At 35.2% G+C, this 25952-nt stretch overlaps 1 protein-coding gene across 13 annotated transcripts in view; it reads left to right on the top strand.

The window, feature by feature from the left end:
• Window positions 1-25952, top strand: part of NOL4 (nucleolar protein 4) — a 394115-nt gene that overhangs the window by 304322 nt on the left and 63841 nt on the right. For 12 of the 13 annotated variants that reach the window (XM_025365628.1, XM_025365637.1, XM_025365636.1 and 9 more), the window contains one exon: window positions 1852-1965. The exons of the other annotated variant lie outside the window; for it this stretch is intronic. In XM_025365628.1, coding sequence (XP_025221413.1) covers window positions 1852-1965 — 114 coding nt within the window. The remainder of the gene's footprint in view (window positions 1-1851; window positions 1966-25952) is intronic. 13 annotated transcript variants of the gene reach the window in all.

Genomic DNA, 25952 nt, shown 5'->3' with positions numbered 1-25952 from the left:
TATTCCCATTTTTCCTATAACACCTTTTCCTCAAAAATTAGCTCAATCAAGAAAGGCATCAGTGAGTATCTAATTCCCATGTGGTTGGATTACATTTTTGAGCCAGGGAGTGACCATTGTTTAATGAGACTAATTTTATAGCTTAATTTATTTGGCTTTGGACTACAATATTTTATTTATACTCAGTGAAGTAGAGAATGAAACGAAGAAGCAATGTGAGTTTTGAAATTATGCTTACATCTTTATGACAATTTATTTTAGATTTGCCTCATTTGACCCTCTTTTCTATTACAAATGCACAGTCCTGGCTTTCTAATTTCCTTCTTAAAATGCTGATATTGCATTATTTTCCTGCCACAAATGGACCTCTTTTCTTCTTTTTTGTAAAAATAACATTCCAAATATCCTACTGCTTTATTGTCAAAGTTGTATAACCATCATTTGAGATGTCCCATGGGGTTAGCAGAGAAGAATGTACTCTATACCTTTCCTACCTTTTGCCTCCAGAGGCTACTTTGGAGGGGAAGTAGTGAGGAAGTCTGCTAAGGCAGTTGCAGAAATTGCTTCCTAGTTCACCCAAGGTCAGAGCCTGGTCTCTGTCTACACTGTACAAATTTAACTATGGAGTGTCTGTTAAAATGGTGTGGTCTGAATTTAGCTGTTCTAGAATATTATTTTAGATGTAAGCCCTGTGTTCGATTTGCTGAGACACGCTGTACATACCAGAGTTGGTAAAATGAGTCATGTATAAAAAAGCCATGTTTCAATTCCTTTAGAAAAAAATTCAAAAGGTCTCAATTAGTTCAGGCTTCTAATAAATAGCATTCACACATATTTTAGTCTGAGGCTTTGAAAACCCTAAGGTGGCATATACTATATATGCTATATTCCCAAATGATATATTTATTTCATAATTTCACATTATTTTACTACCTCATTTGGTTTAGTTTTGTTATTTCTTATCTATCATTTGCTTATCTTAATTTAAAAAACTGTTCTATATCATTAAGTATTTCATCTTTCAGTTGGATGACTTTGCATGTAATTATGGAAAAAAGAATGAAAATCATAATATTTGTTATGGTTATCACAAATGATATTGAGAGCTGCAAACAATTTACAGTTAATTATGAAATTAGTTGGAGAATTAATTACTTTCTGTATGGGCTACATAGAAGATGGGTTTCAACATGTATCTATGAAATATCAGCTCATATTTTATAAGTAAAACAAAACATGTATGTACACATAGGCAAACATATCTAACATCTAAAGCACTAAACCTTTAATATATTAAAATCATTGTAGGGCTGATTTTTTAGTTTTTATTTATATTTAAAAGCATTTTAATCACATCAATTGGGTCACAATTTAGAGTGTAAATATTCATAATATTTCATATTAAGATTGTTTGACATGGTCTGAGTGTCTATTAGGTTTTTTTAAACTCTGTTTCAGCCCTGTCACTTGTTTTTGTTTCGTTTTTTTGTGCATGTCATATGTTATAGTAGAATTAAAGACCTTGTTTTATTTGCAAAATCCAGTTAGCAGTTTTGCCACTGCCTGTTCAAACTCCAGCTTCATGGCCCAGGCTAGATACTTGGGACAGTGGATCTATGGGAATGAATGATGGATCTGTGTAGCAACGATAGCTTTAATCTCTAACTAGCTTTCATTTTTCATCTTTACAATTTCCATTTCCTCTTTCTATTGAAATAAGTTCAGTTGAAATAAATGGATACTCCTGCACGTGTTGATGATCCTGAGAGCTCTTCTGAGAATAGCATTGGCCTGTTAATGATACTGTTAATAATTTTTTTCATACTTTTCTCTTTTTTTGTTTTTTTTTAGTCTCGACCTATTCCTTCCCACCTTACTTCAGCAGTTGCAGAGAGTATCTTGGCTTCAGCTTGTGAGAGTGAGAGTAGAAATGCCGCCAAGAGGATGCGTCTGGAGAGACAGCAGGTACTGAGGCATCTTGAAGTCTGGTGAACACCAGCTATAGCAAATGCAGTTCATTTAATTTGATTAATGTTGAAGAGTAAAAGCTCTTGAATGGATTTAAAGTACACAGATATCTAGTATTTGTGTCTTTATGATATGAATTTAAAATTGAAAACGTGTGTTCCTGTGATGAATGAAGGTCAAAGAACAAAATATTTCTGTGGCAAAAATGAATAGCAAAACTAATGAGTTATAATTCTATTTAGTATCCAATTTAAAGATCAATTACTTATTAAGAGGTTCTAACTGATCATTTCCAACACCTTTGTAAATTTACCTCATGACTTATGAGAGTGACTTGATTGTGTTCATTTTGAATGAAAATGAACCAACCTCTCTTTAATTTCCTCTGGTCTACTACCGCATGCCAATACATGATGCCGAGGGTGGTGACAGTACCACACAACTTTGAAAGAGTAGAAAGTCAAAAAATGAGGATATACATAATGAAAATTCATGTCTTAGATTTACTCTCTCATTAATTAATCATTTATTATATGCCAATTGCATGTCATATTTCAGTATCTTTTTTCTAAGGCATCTGTGTATTGGAGATGTTTGTACTTTTTGTATTTTGCTCACTGGTGTTTCCCTCAGTCTTTCCCTTGGGTTATCTCTATATTTCTGTTTCTCTTTCTTATCCCAGAAATGTCTTTCTCTTTTTTCTGTCTACCCCCTTTCTCAAGTATCCGTAGTAAAAATCTAAATTGTCACGTGATATACTAAATATTCTGCATAAAAGTTTGCCACATTTTCATTTGTAAATTATTTTTACAACAAATGAATCATATGTTTTATATCGCTAATTGAGGATGAGGTGAGTCAAGACTAAAGTAAGTTAGTTCAATTTTGATTCTACAGTAAGCTAGTGGACTTCAAAGAAAAAAGCAAAAAAGTTTTTTCATTTCAGGCTTAGAATACTTTAACGTGTTTCAGAATGGTATCAGCTTTGATTTGATGTGTTTATTATTAAAATGTCATGTGCTAATAATTCTAAATGCCACAAAAGACGAAGCCTTCAGTTAAATGAAAAATACAGTATTAGTCTCAGATAAAAACCATGTAAAAAGTCAATTTAAAATGTGCTAATCATGCCACCAGTATTGATTCATATATATGTGCCCTCTGTTGAGAGTTTTTTTATTGTTATATCTATAAAATGTATCTTATACAATGAGTTATAACACTATGTATAATACCATCTGGCATAGTGATTAAGGGAGCACATTCTGAAACTAAAGAGATCTGGTTTTGAATCTCATCTCTTCTTTTCTAATTGTGCAAACTTCAGCAAGCTATTCCAGTTCTGTGTGCTTTGGTTTCTCCGTATGAAAGACAGCAATACTAACAGTACCCATCCTTTGAAGTCATTATGAGAACTTTAAATGACAGATTCATGTTATGTACTTAGCATTTTGCCTGGTGCATAGCAAGCATCAATAAATTCAGTATAGAAAAGACTTTGATGTCTAGCTGTTTTGTCGTTGGATTGATGTCAGTTAACTAGAAAGAAGCATTAATGACACTACCTAAGGTATTGGAGTTTCAAAGTCAAAGTCCGTTTGAGAACAGATGCTAGCTCTAGAAATTGGGATCGTAGAATTCTGGGATTGAAAGGGCTCTCCTGGTTATTGTCTAGCTATATATCCCACCTAGTCTACATTCTAGAATATCCCTGTATAGTTTTAATCATATGTGGAGTTGTTATAAAAATTAAATGACTTATTCATGTTATATACTACCTATAATATCACTCTACAATATTCCCCAAAGTTGGTCATCAAGTGATATTTGATCCAGTCACTTAAATACTGTGGGCCTAATCTGTAAAATGGGAGATACAGATATCAATTCATAGAGCTATTGTGAGGATTTCATAAGTCAATTCATATAAAAGCATTATATATTTCATAAGTTTATATGTTGTTAAATATATATTTGTTATTTGCTTTAGTATCTCAAATCTCACACTGGTACTAAAGATCTGCTATTTACTAACACTCTTTCCTACTGTCAGAGATTTATCATTGTCTTTGAAGGTCTTTACATTGAGCTCAAATTTACTTCATAGACTTTCTATCCACTGAAGAAAAACTTCTAAAAATAATTAAAAATGGGACTTCTTACTCCTGCCTCAGGAGTAGGGACTAGAATGAATGAGGACCAGTGGTCCTTGGCCCTGCTCCCCATACTGTCTCCTTTTTATATGTCCTCATATATTTATTGCAAGGCTCTGTTTCTGGGAATGGAAGATACCCAATAATATCTCCACATTAAAAAAAATACTGTTTTCTTTTTTCCCCCGTTTTTTTTTTCTTTTCTTTCTTTTTTTTTTTTTTTTTTTTGTACTTTAAGTTCTGCGATGTATGTGCAGAACATGCAGGTTACATGGGTATACATGTGCCATGGTGGTTTGCTGCACCCCTCAACCCATCATCTACATTAGGTATTTCTCCTAATGCTGTCCCTCCCCTAGCCCCCCACTCCCCAACAGACCCTGGTGTGTGATATTCCCTTCCTGTGTCCATGTGTTCTCATTGTTCAACTCCCACTTATGAGTGAGAGCACGCATGTTTGGTTTTCTGTTCTTGTGTTAGTTGGCTGAGAATGATGGTTTCCAGTTTCATCCATGTCTCTGCAAAGGACATGAACTCATCATTTTATATGGCTGCATAGTATTCCAGGGTGTATATGTGCCACATTTTCTTTATCCAGTCTATAATTGATGGGCATTTGATGGGTTCCAAGTCTTTGCTATTGTGAATAGTGCTGCAATAAACATACGTGTGGATGTGTCTTTATAGTAGAATGATTTATAATCCTTTGGGTATATACCCAATAATGGGATTGCTGGGTCAAATGGTATTTCTAGCTCTAGATCCTTGAGGAATCGCCACACTGTCTTCCACAATGGTTGAACTGATTTACAGTCCCAGCAACAGTGTGAAAACATTCCTATTCCTTCACATCTTCTCCGGCATCCATTGTTTCCTGACTTTTTAATGATCACCATTCTAACTGGCGTGAGATGGTATCTCATTGTGGTTTTAATTTGCATTTCTCTAATGACCAGTGATGATGAGCTTTTTTTCATATGTTTATTGGCTGCGTAAATGTCTTCTTTTGAGACGTGTCTGTTCATATCCTTCTGAATGGGCAAAAACTGGAAGCATTCCTTTTGAAAACCAGCACAAGACAAGGATGCCCTCTCTTACCACTTTTATGCAACACAGTATTGGAAGTTCTGGCCAGGGCAATCAGGCAAGAGAAAGAAAGAAAGGGTATTTAAATAGGAAGAGAAGAAGTTAAATTGTCTCTTTGCAGATGACATGATTGTATATTCAGAAACTCCCATCGTCTCAGCCGGAAATCTCCTTAAGCTGATAAGCAACTTTAGCAAAGTCTCAGGATATAAAATCAATGTGCAAAAATCACAAGCATTCCTATACACCAATAACAGACAAACATATCCAAATCATGAGTGAACTCCCATTCACAATTGCTATAAAGAGAATAAAATACATAGGAATACAACTTACAAGGGATGTGAAAGACCTCTTCAAGGAGAACTACAAACCACTGCTCAAGGAAATAAGAGAGGACACAAACAAATGGAAAAACACTCCATGCCCATGGATTGGAAGAATCAATATCATGAAAATGGTCATACTGCCCAAAGTAATTTATAGATTCAGTGTTATCCCCATCAAGCTACCATTGACTTTCTTCACAGAATTAGAGAAAACTATGTTAAACTTCATATGGAACCAAAAAAGAGCCCTTATAGCTAAGACAATCCTAAGCAAAAAGGACAAAGCTAGAGGCATCACGCTACCTGACTTCAAAGTATACTACAAGGCTACAGTAACCAAAACAGCATGGTACTGGTACCAAAACAGATGTATAGACCAATGGAACAGAGCAGAGGCCTCAGAAATAATACCACACATCAACAACTATCTGATCTTTGATAAACCTGACAAAAACAAGCAATGAGGAAAGGATTCCCTATTAAATAAATGGTGTTTGGAAAACTGGCTAGCCATATGCAGAAAGCTGAAACTGGACCCCTTCCTTACAACACCTTATACAAAAATTGCTCAAGATGGATTAGAGACTTAAACGTAAGACCTAAAACCATAAAAAGCCTAGAAGAAAACCTAGGCAGTACCATTCAGGACATAGGCATGGGCAAAGACTTCATGACTAAAACACCAAAAACAATGGCAACAAAAGCCAAAATAGACAAATGGCATCTAATTAAACTAAAGAGCTTCTGCACAGCAAAAGAAACTATCGTCAGAGTGAACAGGCAACCTACAGAATGAGAGAACATTTTTGCATTCTATCCATCTGACAGAGGGCTAATATCCAGAATCCACAAGGAACTTAAATGAATTTACAAGAAAAAAACAACCACATCAAAAAGTGGGCAAAGGATATGAACAGACACTTCTCAAAAGAAGACATTAATACGGCCAACAAACATATGAATAAAAGCTCAGCATCACTGATCATTAGAGAAATGCAAATCAAAACCATTATCTCACACCAGTTAGAATGGCAATCATTAAAAAGTCAGGAAACAATAGGTGCTGGAAAGGATGTGGAGAAATAGCAATGCTTTTACACGGTTGGTGGGAAAAAAATATTATTTTCAAACCCAGAAGGGTTCAAAGAAATTTGGAATTGTGGGGAAAAATGAAGAAATCATTTTTTTTTAAATTAAACTCTAAGATTTGCTAAAAACTTATTGGGCAATTCCTAGATACAGTTTCATTTACCATTCTCAACAACCCCATGAGAAAAGATACTATAACTCTCATTTACATGTAGGAAAACTGAGGCCCAGAGAAGTGAAATGATTTGTGCAAGGTCACCAGCTGCACAAGAAATCCAGAATATGCGTTTATATTAGATAAAACTGATGCCTGAGATCTTTTCACAATCCTATAATGCATTTTCATGTGTTATGTTCATGGAGGGAAACCCATAGCCTAGAACAACATTTAGGACTTGTATCATTTGTGCCTCTGCTGATAAGGTTTTGGCAGTGCAGTTTTCTTCTGGAAAATGGTTTACTTTATTTACAAAGATTTTGTACTTTACCATAACTAGCAATCTAGAGTTTGCTTGGATATCAGCCTAAAAAAGGCTACAAACTTCCCAAAGTGCTTCACTTCATCTGGAGAGCTGTTTATGCACTGTAAACACTAATTTAGTGTTTATAATTAGTATCTCAAAAGTATATAAACTACTTTTTCTTACTATAAATTCTATAGATTTCCTTAGCCATGCCACCCAGAAACTTCTACCAAGTGATTCTACTTCCTACCAAAGCATGTAATTGGCAGAGATCCCTCTATTAATTGAATCAAACCCGCCTTTGCCCAACTAGAGAGAATCAGAGTTCTTTTGCATGTTAGCAAGGAGCTCACTCTTCCCGTGTGCATTCTTAACCCAACTCAAAATTCTTAGAATTTTCTAGTGACTCAGAGATTCTTCATTGTGCCCCCAATTTTCTGTAGGCACACAAATGTTCAAAACATGAACACTCAAAATTGTCTTTCTGTTAAGCCACTCGTCTGGCTGCTTGCTGCCAGTGGTTAGCCACATGTAGAGATGTAATTGTGTATGTCTTCCAGAGTTTATGAAGCTTGATGAATTAATTGGATTTGATAAAGCTCTTTGAGCTATGAACATGAAAGGTAGTATGGATGTGTTAAATACTTTATTCCATATGTCCATTTTGTTCCAAAATTCAGAGGAAGCTTGTTATTATGCAGCCTCAGCCCTGAAGCAAGCCAGTGGCAAGGACAGGAGCCTACTGCTTCATCAGGAATCAGATTTCACAAAGTCCATTCCCAATGCAGTTTGGAATATAAATATAGCATTTTTCTTTATTTAACGTATAATCTGTGTTTTTTAGGTTATCTAGGAAATTTTTCTTCACTTTGACAATTCAAAAGGGGCAGTGAGATTTCACATTTAGAATTCTATGACATAGCTCAAAATTTGTGGATTCTTTTCTCTATATCTTTATTATTTAGTAATTATTCCTTTTTCCTTAAAAACAAAAAGATCTTATAGTTATTGGTTACATTTCATTTGAAGACAAAGAGGCAAAAAGTAAGAGGGATTAGAACCAGTTACTTGTTGGTGATTTATCTCCTATCGGTGTATGATTTTTGCTGGTTTTGAGGGATGACAAACATTTTATTAACAGGCTTGATGACTGATTAAGGTAGAAAGTTTCTGGAGAATGTGAGGGTTTCCTTGTTATATTTTCTGCCCTTAGTGCTTTCAGTTAAATTAGTTTGTAGTTCTATAGAAGAGATCATATAACACCACCAGTTAAGGGCTTCCCCAGCAGGAGCCCAACAGTTACTGCCCAGAAGGACAAAGCAGGAATGCTGGGTGACAGATTTTGCAGTAGCAAAGCACAAGGGAAACCAATGGTTGACTGTGATGTGACACCTTTGACTCTGTTGAAAAGAACACAGTGGAGGGAAGGGGAAATGGCATGTTACTTACCTGTGGTGTAATAAAAGGTCAGGAAAAAGAAAAATAAAGTACTGAAAACTTATACGTCACTAACTTACCAAAAAATAATAATAAGAAGAAAATCACTGCTAGTTAACCAGCATGAACCCAATGGCTCAGGACCTAAAAATATTTAGTAACTCTAAATATTCTAAGTAATTCCTTGCAACTGTCTTTTCCCTTAGTAGAGGTGAATTCACTGTCATCTGTGTCTCTTTATGATTTTTCCTTGTTCTATTAGGGTACTAATGAGTTGGAATATTATTAAAGAAATGTAATTCCAGGTGCAGAGATTGAAAATGTAGCCACATAAGCGTGGGGGCAATTTTAATACGGACCTAAAAAAAAAAAAACTATCTAACACACCATGATTAAGACATAGTTTATGAGAGGCAGCTTTTCTTTCACATTTAATTCTGCAGTTTTGTGTCCTTTTTATAACATTTATAAACTTTAACAAATACCTAACTGAAAACAACACCATTCAATAGAGTTTTATTCTTAAATGTAGACATTGTGGTATTAACAAGATATGGCTTGAAACTTATTTCTATGGCCTGCCAGTTCACACTTATTCTCAGTCATCGTCAGCTTTTTACTTTACTCCTGGCATTTTTCTCTCTTATATACATGTGTTAGGGGGAAACCCCTGTATCTTTGAGTTTCTCAATGTGCTTCAACATGACACTTTCATTCACAGAAGAAAATATACTATATAGGAAAAATGAAGTGCAAGCATTCCTCATTTTATTGAACTTCACTTTGTTGTGCTTCACAGATATTGCAGTTATTACACATTGAAGGTTTGTGACAATCTCGTGAGCAAGTCTGTCAGCACCATTTTTCCAACAGTACGTGGTTACCGTGTGTCTCTATGTCACATTTTGGTAACTCTCACAATATTTCAAATTTTTCATCATGATTATATCTGCTATAGTGATCTGTGGTCAGTAATCTTTGATGTTGCTGTAGTACTTATTTTGGGACACCATGAACCATGCAAAATTAAGACAAAGAACTTAATAAATGTGTGTATTTTGACCACCCCACCCACCAGCCATCCCCCTGTCCCTCTCTCTTCAGCCTTTCTGATTCCCTGAAACACAGTAATATTGAAATTGATAATCCTATGAAGTATTCAAGTGAAAAGAAGAGTCTCATGTATCTGACTTTAAATCAAAAGCTAGAATGATTAAACTTAGTGAGGAACACATGTTGAAAAGTCGAGATGGGCTTGCACCAAACAGCCAAATTCTAAGTGTGAAGGAGATTTAATATTCTTGGAGAATATTAAAATTCTACTCAGCTGAGTGTGGTGGCTCACACATGTAATCCCAGCAGTTTGGGAAGCCAAGGTGGGAGGATTGTTTGAGCCCAGAAGTTCCAGACCAGCCTGGCCAACATAGTGAGACCCCCATCTCTACAAAAAAGTTTTTTAAAAGATTAGCAAGGCATGGTGCCTCTGTAGTTCTAGCTACTTGGGAGGCTGAGGTGAGAGGATTGCTTTAGCCCAGGAGGTTGAGGTCGCAGTGAGCCATGACTGTGCCACTGCCTCCAGCCTGGGCAACAGAGTGAGACCCAGTGAACACTACGCCAGTGAACACAAGAATGATAAGAAAGCAAAACGGCCTTATTGCTGATATGGAGAAAGTTTTCATGGTCTTATAGATGATCAAACCAGCCACATTCCCTTAAATGAAAGCCTAATCCAGAGCAAGACCCTAACTCTCTTCAATTCTATGAAGAGTGAGAGAGGTGAAGAAGCTGCAGGAGAAAAATTGGAAGCTGTTACCGCAGAGACTGGTTCATGAGATGTAAGGAAAGTGGCCATTGCCAGAACGTAAACATGGAAGGGGAAGCAGCAGTTGCTGAGGTAGAAAATGCAGCAAGTTGTCCAGAAGATCTAGCTAAGATAATTGAAGAAAGTAGCTACACTAAAACAATAAAGACTTATAATGTAGATGAAATCACTACATCATTGTAGTGAATCACTGGGAAAAGGTGCTACCTAGTATTTTATAGCTAGAGAGAAGAACTTAATGCCTGGCTTCACAGTTCAAAGGACAGCTGCTCTCTTTTTAGGGGCTAATGCAGCTGATGACTCTAAGTTAAAGTCAGTTTTCATTTACCATTCTGAAAATCCTAGGGCCCTTAATAATTTTGCAAAAATCTACTCTGCCTGTGTTCTATAAATGAAACAACAAGGCCTGGATGATGGCACATCTGTTTACAGCATGGTTAACTGAATATTTTAAGCCCACTGTTGAGGCCTACTGCTCAGGAAATAAAAAAAGATTCCTTTCAAAATACTGCTGCTCGTTGACAATGCACTTAGTCACCCAAGAGCTCTGATGGAGATGTGCAAGGAGATTAATGTTGTTTTTATGCCTGCTAACCAACATCCATTCTGCAACCTATGGATCAAGGAGTAATCATACTTTCAGGTCTTATATTTCAGAAATAAATTTCCCAAGGCTATGGCTGCCATCACTAGGGATTCCTCTGATGGATTAGGAAAAGGTAAATTGAAAACCTTTTGAAATGGTGATTCTAGATGCCATTAAGAATATTCATGATTCATGGGAGGAAGTCAAAATAGCAAAACTAACAAGAGTTTGGAAGAAGTTGATTCCAACTCTCATGGGTGACTTTGAGGAGTTCCAGACTTTACTAGAGGAGGTAACTTTAGATGTGGTGGATAGCAAGAGAAGTAGAATTAGAAGTAGAGCCTGAAGATGTGACTGAATTGCTGCAATCTCATGATAAATCTTCGGTGGATGAAAAGTTGCTTTCTATAGCTGAGCATAAAAGTGGTTTATTGAGATAGAATCCACTCCTGGTCAAAATGCTGTGAATTCTGTTGAATAAAAACAAAGCTTTAAAAATATTGTATAAACTAAGGTGATTAAACAGTGTCAGGAATTGCATCCCATTTTGAAAGAAGCTCTGCTATAGGCAAAATACTATCTAACAGTATTGTATACTTTAGAGAAATATTTCATGATAAAGAGCATCTATCAGTGTGGCAAACCTCATTCTTGTCTTTATTTAAGAAATTGTCATAACCACGCTAGGCTTCAACAACCACCACCTTAATCATTCAACAGCCATCAATATCGAGTCAAGACCCTCCATCAGCAAAGAGATTTTGACTCAAGGAGACTCAGATGATTGTTAACATTTTTAAGCAATAATGTTTTTATGTTGTTGTTGTTTAAGGTAAGCACATTGGTTTTGTTTTAGAGAAATGATATTGCACACTTAATAGACTACAATATAGGGTAAACATAAATTTTATATGTAGTGGAAAAACAAAAAGTTCATGTTACTTGCTTGAATCCAATATTTGTTTTATTGCAGTGGTCTAGAACTGAACTTGCACTATCTCTGAGGTATGTCTGGACCATCAGGGGTAGTTCTTGGACTATGTTCTATCTCCTATGTAACATGTGTACTTTAAAACTACCTGGGATAGAAAGGATTTTGCAAGTCATTTCATTCTAATGGGTCTTGACATCCTCTTTAATAATAATGCCAATAACAGAGCAGTAGAAACATTTATGAATGTGAGACTGTGTGAAGTGTTTTGCAAGCCTTTCTTTTATAATTGTCATAATTTTTATAAAAGTATAGAAATTGGGGTTCAGAAAAGTTGAATAAATTTCTCCAGGTCACAGAATTGCTCAGGATAGGGACCCCATTTTGATCCGATCCTCATGATCTTAAAATCATACTTTAAAAATATTTTCATTTTTAATACTCTTCTCAATCATGTAGGCTTTTTTATAATTGGGAAATAATGAAATACACATAAATAAGAAATTTTACTAGTAATTCCACCACCTCATTTTAAAAATATTAAGTGCTAATTTTACTTATTTATCATAATTTGCATATGAAAATGATGCCTTGCCTATTTTTTAGGATAAATTATGAGAAGTAGAATTACTGGGTCACACAGCAGCAAGGTTTTTAAAGGTTTTAATAAACAGGTAGTGTGTTCTTATTTTCTATTTTTTTCCTATAAAAGATGGATTTTAGTTTATTTTATAGGTGTATGCCTATTAAAAGCTTGTCTTAACTTTAAGGAATCTTTGACGTAAAACCAGTAATTCCTAATCCTAAAAAACATTGCATCATTTTTTACAAAAATTACCTTGAAATGTCCCACCTTAAGACCTGAAATGCAATTTATAATTAATATAAGTTATATATGGCTGCAATTAAAAATATGTATAATGTCCTGATATAATGTAAATAATACATTAAAGAAAGTAATATGTAATGAAATAATATGTATTTCAATGTGGAAATGTGGGGATACTATGGCACTAGAAGATATAATAAAATCATCAGGTACTATTTGCACCTATACAGCAAATCAACGTGAATGCAAGAGCTAAAGTGTCCTCTGACAATGTATATGTTGTGACAACTCACAGTGATCAGTGACAGGAACTTTCCAGATGGTAAGAAACTGCTGGTAAAGTTCTAAACAAAGCATAGTGCAGTATTTTCTTGATTTGCATGGTAGTAGTATTCCTTTAATAATTCAATGTACATGTAAAAGCAGTTTTAAATATATATTTTTTTATATATATCTATTTAAATATATATATATATCACATACACACATAAAAACTTTGCGTTTATACCAAACTAAGGTTATGTTTTAGGCTCAGAAAATTCTAAAAAGGCTTCTTACCAATATCTAGCAAAACTTTCATTTTTATTATTTTTCTTTTTAATTTTATTCAGAAACACATTCTTGCTGTGTCACCCAGGCTGGAGAACAGTGGCACGATCATAGCTCACTGTAGCCTCATACTCTTGGGCACAAGCAATCCTCCCGAATCAGCCGCCCAAGTAACTAGGACTACAAACACACATCATCACACCTGGCTAATTAAAAGACAGTTTAGAGACAGGGTCTTGCTGTGTTGGCCAGGTTGATCTCAAACTCCTGGGCTCAAGTGATTCTCCAGCTTCGGCCTCCCAAAGTACTAGGATGACACGCATGAGACACTGTGCTCAACCACTACTTTAAAAAATTCCCATGGGAACAGATACAATTCTTGGTCACATGGGACTGCCTGGAACATGTCAGGGCTTCTAGTAAACTTGTCCCCATCACCCCACCTACTTAATGTCAGTGGCACCTGCTATAGAGTTTCCAATGTTCCTGAGGGGGTAGTATCACTGACTTTGAGAAGCACTGCTGTGGGCAGAGTAGTTTAAGATTTGAAAAGAGGGATAAGAATCCTAAATTTCCAGATTAATTCCTTGATAGTGAATCCTTATGCCTCTGTTATTCGCATTTTTAAGAGACTGAACTTGAGGCTCAAAACCCTCACATTTTCAGTAGGCTTTGCATTTGTTATGTCAAATAATTTTTTCCTCCATCCTTCCTTTCTTCCTTTCCTTTTTTTCTTAAGTTTCCAGTGCCTAGAATTAAAAATGACGTGGCATAAGATAAAAATTACTTAATGTGGTGCTTTTGGTTTAAGAGAATTATTAGCAAAGATAACGCAATTAAGTATCAATGGCCATATAATCATGCCCCACTAAAAAACTGAGTCACATAGGATTTCTAATTCCAGTTTTATTCTTGAAGGACCATTCCATCTTTTATTTTTCATTCAACTATTTTAAGTGTCTCCTAATATACATTTATATTATTTTTAATTTCAAAAGCTATCATAAATTAAATTTCTGTTTGATATTCACAACAGAGATACCACATTTTGCTGCAAATAGAATGCACAAAAATATCAGGCTGGAGAGCCTTTAAAAATGTGTGCTTTTATCAATTTTAATAACCTATAAATATACTTGTTGTTTACTCAACATTGGAGAATGTGTACTTACTTGCTCTTTGGTTTCAGTGATAGATTTACACTCAACCATCTATCTACTCACATGGTCTCTAAAGTTCCTGGTACTGTTTGGTAAGGTGTAATCTTCCAAAGCAACATGGCTGTTTCCCTATGTAGGAAACAGCTAGCACAAGTGGATATCAAAATATAACCTTACATTCGTGATCACAAAGTGGTGAACAAATTAGAAAATCAACACAGAGAAATTTGATTACAAAAATTATCATTTCTGAAAACTTACCATCTTACCTTTATGAGACCAGAACAGACTCTGGGAATGGTTATAATAACATTTATAAACAATAAGATATTGAAATAATATATGTTCCACTATATTTTTGTAAACATAGAAATGTTATAAACATAAAAATGAAGGAAATGCAAATATATATATTTTATATATATATATATATATATAAATGTTTTACAGATAGACATCACTAGTAAATATCTACAATGGACTTTTAACACTCTAATTTAAAAACTTGAGTTCATTGTGCACATTATATCATATTTAGTAACATGGTTAAAATAATTTTGCTGGAATTTTGTAGTTGCTCTACATGAAAGAATATTTGACCCGAATTCTTCTGGTACATTTAAGCAAAATAATTGCCTTACTAACTTGTATTCTTTCAGTATTAGCTTACCAATGTGGCTGGATTTTAAATATGAATTAATTCTAATTTGAGTTCTTGAAAGATAAGTTTTTAACGACAGAAGTTATAAACTTTTAATTTTTCCATGGCTTTTGAACTGCTCTAGTTATTTTCTTAAGTATTTAATATATCTGTATCAACAAGGAATATGATTTATAGGACAAAAATACCTCTAAATAGGCCCTAAAATAGCTTGTTTATTTAGCAAATATATATTAAGCAGTCATCATATGGCAGATATTTTACTCAGTAAAGAAGCTACAAAACAAGTGAGGAAGAGTAACTTTTACTGAGAATTTGTACTAAGTGCCAGATTTACTTGTAGTTAGCTTAGTGCTTTGTAGTATCATATTCTTAATTCGGACAATATCACCACTGAGCAGGTGTTTGTATACTGCAGATGAATATGCATAAGACATAATGGCTTTCCTTAATCAACTCACATTCTGTTAAAAATAAGTGAAATTAGCATGGTAAATGAAATTACAAGTCTGTAATCAGATTGCTGTGATAGCCAGGGAAGCATTGCTAACTCTGCCTGAAGAATCCGGGAGGGCTTCCTAGAGGAGGCACTGTTAAGGCAGACCTTTTGATAAATGAAGATATTCACAGATAAGCTAGAGGATGGTATTCCAGACAAATGAGGTGTTTCCAAATGAGAGAGACCCTTGACTATCAAAAACAGCAGTTTCTCGTGGAGGAAACTTGAGATTCTTGTGAAGAAATCAAAGAAGAGAGGATTCGGCACAAAGGTGCAGGGGTCTTCTATGCCCTGTGAAGTTATGTAGACTTAAGTACATGCTAGAGAGGAGTGGTAAAGAAGAAGACTATGCCCAATTTTTAGGAAGTCTCAGAAGCAAACAGACAATGGCGTGTAGATGAGACTATGGGAAAGGTGAGGTCCCGATACTGTGGGAGTCACTTTCCCATCCACCTCTCATTTCAGGTTTTCTATTTAAATGCAACGATATTTAAATCTGAGCATAAGCCAAAACGCAATTATGAATATTAACTGCTACAAAATAATCTTATGGTTACAGGGTATTTCTAAGCTAAACATGAGTGATTTGGGAATGTCTATTATTCCATGCCACATTAGCTCAGCTAATTAAGAATTCAAGTTTAACGTAGTCCTATAATTTTAGCTTATGTAAGTACATACCAAGATTTCTATTCTTCCTATCTTAAAGACTGCTTTTTTAATGGTGTCTGCATAAACAGACATTATTATTTTCATCAAACAATGCATTTTAAAAAGATTTAGAATAAGAGTACTTCTGTTTGAAATTGTTCCTTAGTGCACATATTTATGTAATGATATATCAATATACATCTGAGTGGTGAAGTACAAATATCATTGTATTGATCCCTCAGTAGTACTGTGAGGAATGTAGATGGCTTCCCTCTCTCATGGATGGAGAATCTGAAGCCGAGAAACTTTATTTCTTCTGAGTGACCTCTGGTTTTTTCAAGAAGTTGGAAATGAGCCACAATTTCTGATGTTTTTCTTTCCATTACTCATTCTACGTTACTGTTTGGTTTTCTGGCTTCATTAAGCATTCTCCCACATTTATATAGAAAATTTGATTTTTTAAATACTTGAGGTACATCTTTGGTTCAGGATGTTGTTAATTTCAAGGAAATAATCAGCAGGATACAAGTAGGTGGTTTGAATTAAGACAGAAATATTTAACCTACGATGTTGATACATTTTTGGTGCCAAAGACAGGGAAACATATGGTTTACTGGCACCTCCATGAAGACAACATCTTTGTTAATGTTATTTTTAAACCAATTATTTTTTAGGCTTAGTGGATAAACGAAGACCTGACATTATTTCGTTTATGCCATGTGGATTCATTTTTATAATTTATTTCTCATAATTTGTTCATTCCTTGCCCTGTCCTTTCTCCTCAATCTATCCATTTTAAAACCCATTAGTTATTGTGAAACAACAATATATGTCTATTAGAGAAACTGAACTAGAGTCACAGATTCATTATGGAGTTAGATAATATAACAGCTTGGGAAATCAGGCTATGCTTTCTAAAGGAAGCAGTGTGTCATGTGTGACATGTCTCCTGTGGTCCATATGGTAAGACTTGTGGCTTCAAGGAACGCATACTTGTTACCTCAGTTACTTAGCACTTTGGGGAATTAGTGTTTCTGCATAACTGGAATTTCTAAAGGGCTGGAGATTACTGATTTAAAATTATTGTACTTTTTAAAAACTTGTATTTTTAGTTAAAATCTCTCCAAAATATAATCAATGTATCTTCATTTCATGACAAAAGATCAACTTTCCTGAAGTAGATAAATCCTTATACATTTCTCAAATTTCCACCCTCAGGAAGAAACCCAATCTTTGCTGTGGTATCAGTTTCCTGTTCGTTTGTCAATAATGTATTTTTAAATCTGGGGGAGTGTCAACAGTCCACTGACTCTTAGATGACTGCAGGACAGGCTGTACTTGCCCTTATTTACACCCTGTTAATGAGATACAAGGAGGAAAGAGGACGCCCTCTCATTGCTTTAGGAGTTTTGCAAAGCTATTTTCTATGAGCCCTTACCTAGAGCTTCATCAGGAGAAAAATGATAGGAATGTGGACCAAAACCCAAGTCACATTTATTTTTAAGTTCCTTTTAATGATTTGCCTTTAATACATCATCAAAATAGCATTTTAGATGACTCAGTTTAATTGAAAGTCCTACAATAAGATCAAACCACTTCTCCAGTTACATTCCAGGTGTTTATTGCAGATTTTCTTGGTTTTGTTACTTAAGAAAACAGAGTAGTTCATTCTGGCACTCAGGAAACTCCCAGAACGTGGCAGGATCAATCACATTTTTCATCATGTTTGTGGTTAATCTCTTGTTCCCAACTCCTCTATGAAAATGTAAGTGACATTTAATAAAACTCATGGTTCTAACTTCTGGAAAAAGGACAGAGAGCCGAAGTACATAAAATGATTATAGCTGTAACTATAAACTTAAGTAATAAAATACTGTAGCTCAATGTGAACGAAAAGTTTCTGGAGGAAAAATTTCTTGGCCAGGCCCGGGGCTCACACTTGTAATCCCAGCACTTTGGGAAGCCGAGGAGGGCGGACCACAAGATCAAGAGATTGAGACCATCTTGGACAACATGGTGAAATCCCATCTCTACTAAAATACAAAAATTAGCTGGGCGTGGTGGTGGGTGCCTGTAATCCCAGGTACTCGGGAAACTGAGGCAGGAGAATTGCTTGAACCTGGGAGTCAGAGGTTGCAGTGAGCCGAGATCACGCCACTGGCCTCCAGCCTGGCGACAGAGCAAGACTCCGTCTCAAACAAACAAACAAACAAAAATCTTGTTTCCATCTAAAAACCCAGCAACTGAAGTAAACCCTTTTGCTCTAACAATGTCTTTCATGTTGGTTATTTCTTTATCTTTGCTACATATGTAGCATGGAAGAGATTGTTTTCAGAAGGCAGAGGAAAAAGGTAGCCTTTGATTTAGGACTTTAAATAACAAATATAGTAGAGAATTGAAAGTAGTGAGATGTCTTTTTTTGTTTGTTTTGAGACGGAGTCTTGCTCTGTCGCCATTTTGGAGTGCAGTGGCATGATCTCGGCTCGCTGCAACCTCCGCCTCCCAGGTTCAAGTGATTCTCTTGCCTCAGCCTCCCAAGTAGCTGGGACTACAGGTGCGTGTCACCACGCCCAGCTAATTTTTGTATTATTAGGAGAGACAGGGTTTCACCATGCTGGCCAGGATGGTCTCAATCTCTTGACCTCGTGATCTGCCCACCTCAGCCTCCCAAAGTGCTGGGATTACAGGCATGAACCACCACACTGACCCTGAGATGCCTTAAATCCGTATGTAGGCATGTACACAAAGTTGTTATACTTGACAATTGATAACATACAACTTTTCAAAAGAGGATCCTTTATTTTCAAATTATTCAAATTATAAAATTATTTATTACAGGACATATTAGACTCATTAAAAAAGTTATAGCTACAGGGAACTTTACAGGCCACTTAGTTCAACAAATTTATTTTATAAAACAAACAGGCCTGGAAAAGTTAATTCTCCTTTCAGCATAGATTTTCCTTCCTTTCTTGTTTCCTTCCTTCCTTTCTTTTTTCAAAGTGTTTTTCATATGTCACTGGAAACAGAATTTCCCTTTAAAAAGGAGAAAAAAGACCAACACAGTGCAAAATATTTAGCTCCCTTTGGATTTCAGGGTAATGTTCTGGATAATGAAAATCAGAATGCTTCATAAATTTCAACTCTGAATGTCATCATACATTCATAGCATGCAAGAATTTGAATATTACTTTGGTTGCAGAACTCAGAAAGTCACATCAGTTTAATTTAATTGCATTTTTATATCACTAATTATTGCCTATCAAGCAAATTTGAGAAGTCCAATGAATCTGTCAAGATTTTTTGAGCCTCCGTATGTGTGAGGAAAATTTTCTTTCTAGGGAACTGTCCAATTAAAAATGGGTTTCTTTAAATCTTTTTACAGAATCCTACATTTGAGCTAGTTTTTTACAATACAAGATTCTTTCTATAGGTCTTTACATTAATTTTATCAACTACCATTTATTTGATAATTTATATTCTACTTACAAACTTTGTTGAAACTATCAAATAGCCAGATCCAGGTTTCAATTCCAAGTTCTTCACTGTTCAGTTATCAAGGTATCATTTTGACTATATTTGTAAAATAAATCAGGACATGTATGCATAGCACATCATACATAATCATACTAATATTTGTGTGTTATCGTATATTTTAAATTTGCGTTAACATATATTTCTCATTTAATTTTTTTAAAAACTCAGGTATACGTTGTCACTATTATTATTTATGACTGAAATTTACACAAGTAAGAAATGTGTTTACTCCTTGTTGCTCCTGTTTTCTTTCTGTGTAAATGATACTTGGGGGAGTGAGATATGTTTGAGTGTGGCACAGCTGTTCTAGCTCTTTCCACCAGCGTGTCTTTATCCATGCAGTTTCTCAGTTTAATTTCACTCCTATGTTTATTTGTAGACCCATCTCAAAGTGCGCCTGCTCTAAGAACAACTTCCTAGACCAAATATTAGTCCACAAAATTAAGTCCCTTTTCTAGTTCTCTCTGCAGCAACAACTATCAGCACTACATATTTTAGTAATTAATTATATTCCCCGCTAACATTGTAATGGCCTCCAGATGTCTTTTGCACTCAACAATTGTTTGACTCGACAATGTGATATCACTTTGTAGGAATAAAACAGCATTGCCTTTTTATCACAGTGAGCCCTAAATATGTGTATTTACATACTGGGATGAGGGTAGATATGTAATAAATATCCGTATGTAACTTCTTTTGTAGCATCACAAAAAGTTTACTTTTAGGGAGGGGAAGAGGCTTTGAGTGAGAAGCCTACCACACAATAGGAACGCTGGTGCCTGAGAATGGTAATAGGTGGCCCAGTAGAGAGGTCCTCACTGGGATTAATGCCATAATTTAAAATATTGTCCAACAACGTATTAAACACAGTTTTAGCACCAAATAAGGAAAATCCCAAGTACAATATGGTCAGAACCAAGGGTGTAGGCAGTGGAGCAGATAAAGAATGTCTCAGCATTTAGTTCTTTGGCTACTGTTGCCTTTCACTGTTCTGAGAAAAAGAAGGCAGCTATTAGTTTTGACAAAGCAATTATACCAAGACACAGCTGCAGGGAGCTGACCTGACATTTGCCCCTGGATAGTTGTCATAGCAGCAGGCTGAATAGAGCAGCTTGATACAAGTGCTACTGCAGACACTGGAGGAAGTTCTGTCCTAAATGCAACATATTTGAACATTAATATACAAGTATGTATATGGTTTCTTAGTAGTGGCCATCTTTCTCCTTTACTGGATTCTTACCTAATTTTTAAGTATTCATTTCTTGGGAAGTCCCTGCTTATAGGTAACAATAATGATGTGCCCCGTGAGGACTAGCTGCACCATCCACCAGAGTAGATACTGCGTATCTAGAGTAATGCTCCAGGGGGAGAAGATATTTTGAACAGTACTGCTGACAAAAGAAAGGGTTAGATTCTGTAAAGTGGCTGTTGCTTTTTAAAAAACTATATATACTTTGTCTATACTCAGTAAATAATTTTTGTTCTTATTTACTTTTTGCTTGTAAAGATATGCATATACCTCTATATGTATTACACACAAAAGATGACTGTTTGAAGTGATATATAAAAAGATGTAAACACATATAATACATTATGTACACATAAAGAAGAAGGTATTTGTCAATGTGGTAAATAATACTTTGGGCACATTGTTGAGGTAATTATTTGATGTTTTTAAATATTACCTCTATTTTAGTAACCTAAACATAGCATAAATGTGGAAATGCTTTGTCAAAACTGAAGTTTTAATGACTACATTAAGATATATATCATTATGAAATAATCTTTTATAATGAGTTACAATCCTTAATAATGCATAATATCTAAACACTCAGATAAACTGTTAATATGTATAAAATAACAAAAAACAATTCGATTTCAGTGATGAGTAAGATGTATGATAATCTATGATAATTCTGCCTAAAACACAAAAAGAATAAAAGTTTTAATAATATGTATGATCAACAGAGAATCTATGTATTCAAAATAATGACTTTATGGAATTTCTAAATCAGTTTCTAGATCATGACCTTATGAAATTATGAAATAGACATCAGGAAAGGAATACAAAAGATTGGTACATCCAAATCCATGAGGATAGTCTTTGTTTTATTCTTTCTTTCTCAATCAATATATACTTCCACTTACAGGAGAAATTTTAAAATTGTATTTTGTCATTCAATTGCTTGAATGTATGAAAATTGTGCTGCTGACATGTAAAATACATATACAATATGAATAGTATGGCTTTTATGCCTAAAGCTTGTGGAAAATGAATATGTTGACTCTATAGTTTTTAAACGGAATTTCAATAATTACAAAAGAATGTATATATGATAAATTGCACTGGATACCTAATAAATTAAATTAGATATTTAGAATCAAAAGTGCATTTTGTTTCTGTTATGAATCAAATCAAAAATTAGGAAATTTTTCTAAAAGATTTGGAAGCACAATTTTGATGCAGGAATGTGTAAACATTAAAAAATTAGTTTGTTAATATATAAACTAAACTTTAAGAATATATTTCAAAATATAAACTATATTAGTTTCAGTAGTACAAAATTGAGGGTATATTCAATCTAATCTAAATCCATATATAATATGAAGAGATGCTCTTGTATATTTTTCCCCCAGGAAAGAGTTATAGATACTTTGTCTGCTCTTTCAGGCCATTGAGATGCAGGTGACTAGAGGTCTCTGTAATACAGCCTGCAGACTGCAAGACTAAGTGCTAGAAATGAAAGCAACTATAAGTACACATTTAGAAATGGGAAATCTGATTAACATTTTTCCTAAAAAATAACTTTATGTAGATAATAATCAAATTATTTCATTCATGCAGTTATCAGTGAAACACCTGACCAAAGGCTTAACTTTATTTTTAAGTTTAGAAGTAAACCAGGAGAGAATAATCTGGTATCAATGATGGCTGAAAGCAACTGAACGAGGGCAGTGTCAAGAATAGGCAGATTTAACACGTATGAATCTCTTGAAACTGTTACAAAATGTAGTCAAAAATGGTGTAAGCAAAATGGAATTTATTATCTTGGGTGACTCAAAATTCTAACAGTAGGGCCAAGTTTACATATGGTTGATTGAGTGTCTTATAATTATGGGTCTTCTCTCAGAGATCTTTTGGTTCTGCTCCATTTTTGTTATTTCTATTGTCAGATAGGTTATCCTCTCATAGTAGCAACATAGCTGCAGCAGCTCCAGCCTTCCATCTTCCCCATATGATTGGGTTACATATTCATCCCTGAAGCAATTGCTGAGGCCAGAGAAATGGAAAGTGTGTAGGTCATATATTTAGTTTTGGAGTCATTGGTGGAGTAAATTCTGTAAAACACATGGAATGAGAGTAGGGTAGGAGGATCACATACAGTTACTAAAAGGGGAAAGGGGATGAATGCTGGAAAGCCAGTGAAAAACAGTGTTCACTACAATGGACTGTACTGGCTTTCTAGGGCTGCCATCACAAAGTAGCACAAACTCAGTTGTTTAAAATAACAAGAACTTCCTCTCTCACAATTCTGAAGGTTAAAAGTCCAAAATCAAAGTATTGGAAGGACCATGCTCCCTCAAAAACCCCTCACGGAGGATCCTTCTTTGCTGCTTCTGGTAGCCCAGGTATTCCTTGGTTTTTGGCAGCAAAACTCCAATCCCTGTTTCCATTTGTGTCTCTTCTCCTCTTCCTGAAAGAATATGAGTTATTTTGAATTAGCATCCACCCTAATTCAGTATTGTCTCATCTTTATTAGATTATACCTGCAAAGTCTCTGTTTTCAATTAAGATCACATTGATAGGTATCAGGGATTAGGACTTCAACATACTCTTTGGAGGGACACAGTTCAACCCATAGCAATATATTCTTTACACCCTCCACAATTCGTGTCCTTCTAACTTGAAAAATATATTCACCTATCCCAACATCCCCAGAAATCTTGATTCATCCAACATCAACTATAAGTCCAATCTCCTCTAAAAATACTCAACTCAGAAAGTCCCAAATATTATCCTCAAATCATCTAAATCCAGTATAGGTAAGACTCTGGGTATGGTCCATCCTGGGACAAAATTTATCTCCATCTATAGACCTGTGAAACCTAGAAAACATGTTACTTGCTTCTAAAAGGCAATGGTGGGACAGGCATAGGATGGACATTTCCATCCCAAAATGGAAAAAAGAGAAGGAAAACAATGGATCAGAGTTCTCAAGCAAGTTTAAAACTCAGCAGGGTAAATTCCATTAGTTTTCTAGGACTGAGAATAATCATCTGTGACTCCATGCTCTGTCTTCCTGTCCCACCTGGCCAGCCGCATCTTCCTCTTGGCCAGCCTCAGCAGTGCCATGACCTCTTCACCAATGATGTCCAGCTGGCTGACCTCAACTTCTGGGCTCATTGCTTTGCCCTTGGAATCATTCTTGTTCCATTCAATTCCATCTCTGTCCCTTTTCAGTCCGGGCTGACAGTATTTTTTCTGGTATAAAATTTTCAAAAACTTTGTCAGTCTCCCATGCATGTCAAGGTAATCCACACTATTAGACATGAGGATTCTTTGCACATTCTTCCTGAATAATCTCATCTCTCTTCCTGGAATCTACTGAAATGGTTGATTGGACACATAAATCACATACCTAATCTCTTTAGCATACAGTTGCCAGCCACACCTGTGTTCAGAGCATGCTATCTGAAACATTTTCCAAATCATCAAGTGCTGGTTCCTTCATGTAGGCAAATTCAATCCATAACATAAGCTAACTCCAGCTTTTACATTGCACTGTTTGAAGAATGCATGTATGGCTTTATGCTCATTAGCTATACCTAAAAAGAATTTACCAGCTGAAATATTGAAGGCACATAATTTAAAGTGTATTTACAGATGCAAAATATGTAACTACTATCAACTCTCTTTAAGTGAGGGAAAACTACTTATACATTATTTTAGAGTTTTATTTATTTAAAGATTTGAGGTAGAGCCAATATAGTCATTTTTCCTGTATTTTTAAATTGCACAAATTTTATCATCAGGAGACTATAATGGACCTCTCTCTCCTTCTGTCTCTGTCTCTGTCTCATCTTCCCTCTCTGTATGTCCCTCATACATACTATAGAAAAACTCTTACACAATATGAAATTTTATATCAAAATATGAAGAAATTACAGCAATCTAAAATCAATGATAGATGTGAAGAGCATAAATATTGGAGTTGTTATTTAGAAAGAATAAGATGAAACATGAACCAATAGGTACATGATTGCTCTTTCATGAATGTAGAAAATATATGTAGTCCATTATGTCATTATTGTTAAAAAGGTAAACATTTTCACACATACACACACACACCATCTATTTTTAAATGCTTTTAATCATTGTTCCTAAATATTTTGCTTAGCTGTAATCATGGTTATTCAGTTTAAGATGTGAATGCAATGTAGATTTAAAAGGGCTTTGTCTACTTAGAGACAAAGCTGTTACCCAGTGATTCACACATACATACCCTGTACATATCCTCTAATTGGAGCCCACTGTAATTACACTACAAATAAGCACTTCTTCATGATGTTGAAGAAGCCAGTTACTAAGGAGCTGCTTCTTGAAAAATGTTGTCATTCATAGCTGTAAAGTGCTGAACAAGCCTTAAATTATATCTTCTGTTCTAAAGTCAAACTAAAAATAATCTATACATGTCTTTTGTTTGTTTACCCTATTGCTGTCCTCTAAATATGAAAGCTCTTAAAATATTCAGCAGTGACTTATGCATTACGGAAGTGACCACTCAAGGCAAGGTTTCTGAAAAGTTATATGCAAGTTAGCATCAGCGCAAGCCCAACAGCAGCCCAGATCTAGCCCTGTGCAAGGCTCAGGGGATAAACATCAGGGCTGCCTGGCCTCAAATTCCTTCCTTCAGTTTTTACCTGAGCACTCCACTCACGAGGAAGAAAGGGCATGCATCTTTGTCTTTGTGACACATCAGGGTCCCTTGTTCTTAGAAGCTCAGATGTGTAAAAAATGCTGTGTGTGCTTTTATATCAAGGAACTTAAAAGTGCCTGGGGCTGTGCTATAACAATGGCAACAGGGTCCAACCCAAAGATGACACACTCATTAGGTCTTACAAGTATTTCCAGAAATAATTCAATCTGCCCTTGATTTGAGACAAATGGTTTTCTTCAACAAGTCCTAAGAAACACTGCTC

The sequence above is a fragment of the Theropithecus gelada genome, chromosome 18 (genome assembly GCF_003255815.1).
Source record: "Theropithecus gelada isolate Dixy chromosome 18, Tgel_1.0, whole genome shotgun sequence".
In the NCBI taxonomy this organism is placed as follows: Eukaryota; Metazoa; Chordata; class Mammalia; order Primates; family Cercopithecidae; genus Theropithecus; species Theropithecus gelada.
The sequence above is the reverse complement of the archived record's forward strand: the minus strand, read 5'-3'. Positions and strand labels throughout refer to the sequence as shown.